Source organism: Electrophorus electricus, chromosome 8, assembly GCF_041902795.1.
Source record: "Electrophorus electricus isolate QZ-2024a chromosome 8, ASM4190279v1, whole genome shotgun sequence".
In the NCBI taxonomy this organism is placed as follows: domain Eukaryota; kingdom Metazoa; phylum Chordata; class Actinopteri; order Gymnotiformes; family Gymnotidae; genus Electrophorus; species Electrophorus electricus.
The window spans coordinates 6,280,038-6,287,472 of NC_137504.1; the positions used below are offsets into that span (position 1 = coordinate 6,280,038).

The 7,435-nt window shown below is 38.8% G+C and overlaps 1 protein-coding gene across 1 annotated transcript; it reads left to right on the forward strand.

The window, feature by feature from the left end:
• Positions 1–2,942: 2,942 nt before the first annotated feature.
• On the forward strand, positions 2,943–7,010 carry ccdc80l2 (coiled-coil domain containing 80 like 2). The gene is made up of 7 exons (XM_026999371.3): positions 2,943–4,275; positions 4,390–4,546; positions 4,717–4,850; positions 4,947–5,104; positions 5,215–5,318; positions 5,427–5,507; positions 5,645–7,010. Exons 1-7 carry the CDS (start codon positions 3,097–3,099, stop codon positions 5,968–5,970), a joined length of 2,139 nt encoding a protein of 712 aa, XP_026855172.3. The 5' UTR covers positions 2,943–3,096; the 3' UTR covers positions 5,971–7,010.
• Positions 7,011–7,435: the final 425 nt, after the last annotated feature.

Here is a 7,435-nt window from a genome sequence, read left to right on the forward strand (position 1 = left end):
TATATTTAGAAACAACAGCTCAGACACAAGAGCAGTAAGCCACAGAGGAAGGTTGCCAATTGCTGAAGTGTATATCATGTAAATATTGTTTATATTATGTTGCATCACTGACTAGTATCAAAATGCCTGTTGAAGAATCATCAGTACCAGAACTGTGTGCTGGAAGCTTCATGGAAAGGGTCTTTATGACTGAGCAGTGCAGACAAGTCTGAGGTCCCTAACTATGTGTAATGCCAAGGACTGGCTAGAGTGGTGTAAAGCACACACTGGGCTCTTCACTATCAGGAAGCTTGACAGATGAATCTGTATTTGAAGGATGCCAAGACGATGCATACCTATGCATAATACCAACAGTAAGATTTGGTAGAAGAACATGCCTGTTTTCCAGAGTTTGGACTCAGCTACTTAGTTAAAAAGAAAGCTAGCATTAATGCTATAGCATGCAGAGATATTTTAAACAATTATTGACTTCCACATTTGTGGCAGCAGTTTGGCAGTCACCTTTATGTTCCAGTATGAAACAATATGAAACAGTATAACAGATTCCAATCTTCCAGGAAGAGTGAGAGCTGTAATAGTCAGCTAAACAATGTAAATGTAAATGTAAATGTAATAACCACAAAGGGAGGCTAACTCCATGTTAATGCCCATAGTTTTGGTATGGGATTTCCAATATGTTCACAAATAGGGCTGATTTTCTGGTGTCCACATAATTTTGGTCAAATTACATCTGGCCTATTATTAAAAGTGCTTTAAACTTGAGTCATGAGCTTTGCACACTACCATGCATCGGTAGTAGTACAGTCCAGAAAACATAAGTCTATCCAGTAAGGGGACTTCCAAGAGCACTTGTGCTGTGGGGGAGGGGCGCTGCTGAAATTAGCACTTACTCTTTTGCACATTATATGGAAGAAAGGATTAGTAGATGGCTTGATCGGTCACTAAATCATCACTAATCTATTCAGTATAGCAGCTGACACCCCCACCCTTATCGTAAACAAAACCTAGGCTTTCCATTTTAATAACACATAAGAAACAAATCAGAGCACAAATTGAGTGTAGCTATTACAGGAAAGAAGTGTAGCTATTACAGGAAAGAAGTGTAGCTATTACAGGAAATTTTAATGTCAGTATTATAAATTACTCCCTTAGCTGACTGTGTAGCTCCTTTTTGAAAGCTTTTAGAATATATTTTAGAACCTTACATTTTAAACCACAACTTATTTTTTGCTCCTAAAAATGTATTTAGCACAAATTTGAGTTATACAGTTTACAAAGAAGATGTTTTAATATGTTAATATTTGTACATCTTCTCTGAGAATTTAACATCAATATTTTATCTAATTTTGAATGGCATTATATGGTAAGTTTTTGTTCATGGCTTTATTTATTTATTTATTTGAGAACCTGTACAAAGAACATTCAAGAACATATACAAAGCAGATTTTTCTACTAGGTCATTGACTGGATTTAACTCTAAAACTACTTGACTGGAAATAAAATATGCTTAGAAAATCGGTACAGTTCTAAAACTAAAATTACCTGAGGCGCAGGGAAGCCTTTTGCCATGACTGTGTTTTAGCATAGGAAAGTTTGTTCACTTCAGTTTGCCCACTGTGTGCTGTTTTGGATAGTTCCTCTCTCATGTGGTTCTGTTTAACTGATTCCATTTGTGGAACACGCAGGCGTTGTGTTTTGTTAACGATTAACTTTGCCTGTGGATGAAGTTTATCTACCCAGGTCTTCACTTCTCCTCTACCTGGAATGTATCACTGAAAAGAACTGAGGTGAATGCAAAGTCTATAGTTTTTGTTATTTCACCTGGGGTCAAGCAGCCATGAAGATTTTGGAATGACTACCAGCTGGTCACATGATGAGCCTGAAAGAGGAACTCACACAATTCTTACTGTGGTACTCTTACTATAAATACACAAATACACATCTGTACATTTTATATTAATATTTTTCTACTTTTACTTTTTTACTTTTACATTGTAAACTTCACTACTACATATCACACATATATTTTTATACATTATCTATTGTTACATTTAGATATTTTAATTTAAAATTTAGGAAATGTATGTCATCAAGTCTGCTGTAAATTTACTACATTTCAATGTATGAGGGCACTACATTTCAATGTATGAGGTGTCTGACATGCTGTGCATATGATAAATAAAAGACTTTGAATTTCTGGGTCTACACAAGTGGGACTGGGAGTTGTAACCATGGTCTGCTGAGCTGAAGACCTTAATCTAGACATAATTTAACAGCAAGTAGCAAGTTTTCTTTCAGCATGTAGTAAAAATAAATAATACCAGTGTTTAATTACCAAAGAAGCTATTGTAATGCCTGGACATATCCAATTATACAATGAGAACTTTCATACACATCCCCACCCAAATCTTATTATAATATCTTTTATGACCTTGTCAGTATTATACATCACAGATGTATATAATTTGTAAGTGCTGCAGTCTCCTCACATGATGACCTCTTAGTTTGGTCAGCTTTTCACTACCAATCATTAGTATGTAGTATCTTTACTTAGGCTCAGTATAGGTTTGATGATGTGGTCTTTTCTGTAGATGTTTCAGTAAAAAGTAAAAATGCTCGAGTAAAGCAAATTTTGATTTTTTGACCTGTGTAAGTTTAAACTCCACATATAAAATCCCCATATAAGTTTCATTCACATTTACATGCAATAGAAAAGATAGGATGTAAGATACTGAAAGAGTTATGGGACCTTCTGTGAAAGCTGGCTTTATCGCAGATAACAGACAACAACATGTCTATTAGAGTTCATGGCTTATGGCTACAGAGGAGTGAGTGTCGGGTTTCACTCCCCCCCCCTAATCTTATACTTCTCTACTGCCACCTTTCAGCCTTCCTCTCACTGCTCTGTGCAATGAGGAAAGATGAAGCACATGCCACACCATTCTTTTGAAGCTCAGAAATTCCAGAAGTGTCTTGAATGCTAATGTGAACCAGAGGCTGCTTCAACCCCTTTGCCTCCTCAGTCTTCTGTTTAGTGGCAATTGAAGCTACGGTGGGAAACCTTGTTTTGAGTGAGTGTATTATATCTCTAAAGGCATGCGTCATCTGTGTTTAGTACTGGTTGGGTTAATTCTGTGGAGCTGTAGCTCTGTGCATTCAGCTAGAGCGAGCATGAACAGGCAGCAGCCGGAGGTGAGGGATGAGCCAGCGGGCCCCCGGGAGCAGGCTGGAGCAGAGCAAGCTGGTGAGAGAGAGTCCACAGGGGCTTTAGAGACAGACTTCTTGTCAGATTTTGCTGGGAAAAAACGTTTGTGGGTGATCACTGCCCCGTCTCACAGTGATAACTACTTGCACATGATGGAGAAACAGATCCAAGAGTCAGAGGGGCTGAACTGTCGCTTAGCAGAGAGGGATACCCTCATTGTGATCATTATTCAGAATGCCATGATGGAGGGCAAAATCCAGCACACAACCATGCAGGGGCGGGCTACAGAGGAAGCCATGGACTCTGACATGGTAACCAAGCTGCTCCATTACTTAGAACTGGAACACCAGACCTTCTCCATGTTGATCCTGAAGAAAAACCTGAAGGTGAGTGAGAAGTTTCCTTACCCTGTCCGTGTTGAAGCCATTCTGGAAGCCATTGATCAGCTCCCTATGCGTAAGCTGGAAAAGGTCACCAGGAAAGGGTCACACCAGAAATGCAAGATCACGAAGAAGAGGTTAGTGGTCAAGCAGTCAGGTGCTAACAAAAAAAAAATCTTTAGTGCCCTGAAGCAGGGAAATGTTACATCGATCTTTCCTCCAATCCAAACAGCACTTGATAAAAAGGCAGCCATCAAAAGTCAAGTTAGAGATATCCTCGATGGACGATCCAGATTCATCATCCATAAAACCCCCTCGAGCTCTGGTGGAGGCATACCTCTGACTGCAGTAAAGTCTGGTAGAAAGGAAGAAGCAAAGCCAAAACTCGACAATAATAGAAAGAACACAGAAGGTGGAGGAGACAGGGAAGTAGTGAAAGGGGGGAATAAGCATGACTCTGGGTCTAAAGTGGATAAAGGAGTAGGAATAAGCTCAGATGGCTTTACAGCAGATAAAGAGATCAAAGGAGAGCAAATAGTGGAAAGTTCAAAATCCAAAAAGAAAGGGAAAGGAAAGAAGGATGGGCAGAAGAAGAAGGGAAAAAGAGGGAAGAAGTCACAAAGTGACAGTAAAAAAAAAGCAGCTCTTAATGAGTTTACAGACAAACTCAAGGGCAAAAGAAGACTTCTTGTAAGTACACATTGGTGTGTTTAAATGTATTCTTTCATATAGCTGACACTTTAGTTAATATCACATATATCAGTGTCATTCTTTTCTATAATTTTAGCATTTTTTATGGTACAGGTGATTTCTTCTCCCAGTGAAGTCTCGAGTCAGTATATCCAACAGAGAGATGACAACGAGCTGCATAGCTGTGCCTTTGCATTCCGGAAGGTTACTGTGCTGGCTGTTCTGGGTTCAGATCACAGCACCACACTGCGTCTGCAACACTATCAGCAAGGTAGCAGTGCAAGTTCCTACTATCCTCCTACTCCAACCTTTTCATATACTGTGTTACTACAGGTGCTTTTGATTGAAAACAGCAGGCAGTTTGGGCAGAAACTCTCTGGGGCTGATTTATTTTTGAGTGATCTTTACATGTGCAAACATCAGTGCAAAACCTTTGTGCAGATGGAGATCCTCAGCTGCCCTCATTGCCCGACAGCTCCAAAAACTCTGACTTGATCAGTCAAATACGTAAAGAATATGGACTTGTGTCCAAGGAATTCTCCATGGTGGTGGCTGACTATGACATGATACCTAAAGTAAGGACGATTTTTTATTCATTTTCACTGAGCCTTATGTTAACCTGAGATAAGATACCCATAAACCATCAAGCTAATCCCCTCTTGTGATTTCAGCTTCGGAAGGTGTTTGATTTACCAACAGCCCCACTGGCTATCATAAATTACATTGATAGCTTCCAGTCACGGCAGCTGGAGAAAGAGCAGGAGAAGAAAGGTTCCTCACCCTGTGCTCCATCCGAAATAAATAATGAGGAAGAGAATTCACTGCTCAGGTAGATGCAGAGAAATAAATAACCACAAGGAGTAAATATAAGGAGCAATCATCAGAGGAAAACTCATTCAAACCCTTACGCATTCTTTTTTCTTTCTCCTGCCCATTAAGGTTTATGTCCAAAAGAAGACTTTTGATCATTTCTGCCCCCACAGAGGAAGACTATCTTCTACATCAGCAACTTCAAGCTCTTAATGGACAGGAATGTCAAATGGGTAAGAGGATCACATACTGGGGTACTCAAAAACTCAGTCCTACAAAAAAAGACTTGTGACATGGTCATTTTATATTTTATTCAAACATTTTATAATTGCACTCTGCAGGTATCCGTCATTTTGCTTTGCTGAAGCTGGTGGGCAAAGAACCTACAGCTTCTGGGACCCTTGAGCTGTTTCCTCTGAATGGTATGCTATGTTTAAGCTATATTTGACAAATTTACTGAACAGCATTGTGCCTTTTCATTATTTTGTGAAATTTACAACCATACATTGAAATGGTTGCATTTAAAAAAAAAAAAAGCAGTCTGTGTCCTGTCCTCTAGGCAAAAGTCAATCTGAAAGAGAACCATTGTCTCAGGATGTGGTGAAGAGACTGAGGGATCAGCTTAAGATCAACAGGGACTACTTCAGTATGGTAGTGGTGGAGAAGGATGGAGACCTCAAAGCGTGGTTTCCCTCCCCAGTGTGGTCCATGGCCAACATCTATGATCTGGTGGACTCCATGGAATTGCGCCACGAAGAAATGCAGCTGCAGCAGGCACTAAGCATCCACTGCCCAGAAGACAGTGGTGGGGGTGGGGCTGCTAGTTACCATGGATACACTGATGAGACTGACGACAGCTATCTGTACCATCGATCAGAGGACTGAATACAGATTCCACACAGACATGCAGTTCACGGGAATGCCACTGTGGGGCAGAATACTGGTAAAGTGTATTTGTATTTATTATTCGTTTGTATTTCCACAATGGCAGGCAACTGCTTGATTACATCTTTGTTATTCTAGGCTGCCCAATTTAAAGCTTAAACATGCTTTAGTTATTTCTTCCTGGACAATTTATAATAGCCTGATGAGCAAACCTGAAAAATAATTGTCATAATTTGAATTATAATGTGGATGTTACTGAAGGGATAATGGGGACTTTAAACCCATGAACAAACAAGTTTTCATCACTCCTTAACTAAAATGCTTCCACAGTGTCTAACTAGAGGTGAGTCTGTACAGACCTTTTTGCATCAGTATTGGAAAAATTGAAGCTGTTTTTTCAATCCTACACAATGTCAAGACAATTACCATCTAAACGCAAAGACATAATCTGTGATGCTTAGAATGATTGTATTTACTTGCTGCAGTATCTTCCTTTTAAGAATTAAAAATATATAAATATTCTAAAAATATAGTATAAGAAATTATCAAAAGCCCAAAAAGACCATATATGATGGGGGTTTTTTTTTGTTGTTGTTGTTGTTTTTTTAATTCCAAATAAGGATCATGAAAGAACAATTTGTCCTGAAAACTGGCCATCAGGATTACAGAGGTTCTTTATCGAAACTGATCCATATTAATAGATACCAACATAGATCTCCCTATTAATGAATAAAGTCTGTGAATATACAGGAAAACACAGTTAAGGATGTGAATATGTGGACTGTGACACAAATTTTGTTTATTTTGGCCCTGTACTTCAGCATCTTTGATGTTATATTTGACAATGACTATGTGGTTAATGTGCAGCCTGTCAAATTTATTTGAGGATATAAATATAGAACATTACCTTACAACACAAACATACTGTACCAAAGTAATTATGGAGAGGGAAAAACTGTATAATGTTCCATGGAATGAAAGAATTTATACCTGGAAAAGATGTTATCATAGTTTTATTCTAATTAGGGGGATTTACTTCCTCTTAAAAAAACAGTAACACCTGAAATAAAAACCTTTTTAAAAACTAAGCGATAGCAGTAAACATTAGATATAAGTGTTGTAGTGTTCTCTAAGCTTGCTGTTTATGGTATGGCTTGCTTATCTCTGAGTTGTCTCATGTGATACTTGTCTAACATGTGACTAGCTGCCCTCACAATTTCATAGTTTGGTTTTCCAAGTCTTTAATGAGAAAAAGCAGCACTGGTATAACTTCATTCATACATCAGATGCTGGTTATTTTGGTAAGAAGAAATTATTGGCAAGATAAGCACTGGTAAAGGAGAGAAAGCACCTCTCTGTTCTGTGTGCTGTCGGTTTCTCTGGCGAAAGCAGAGGTACGCCATGGACTAGGCAAATAGAAGAGATGGAGCAATTGATAGGGCTTCCTGTGATGGCTGTGCTCAAG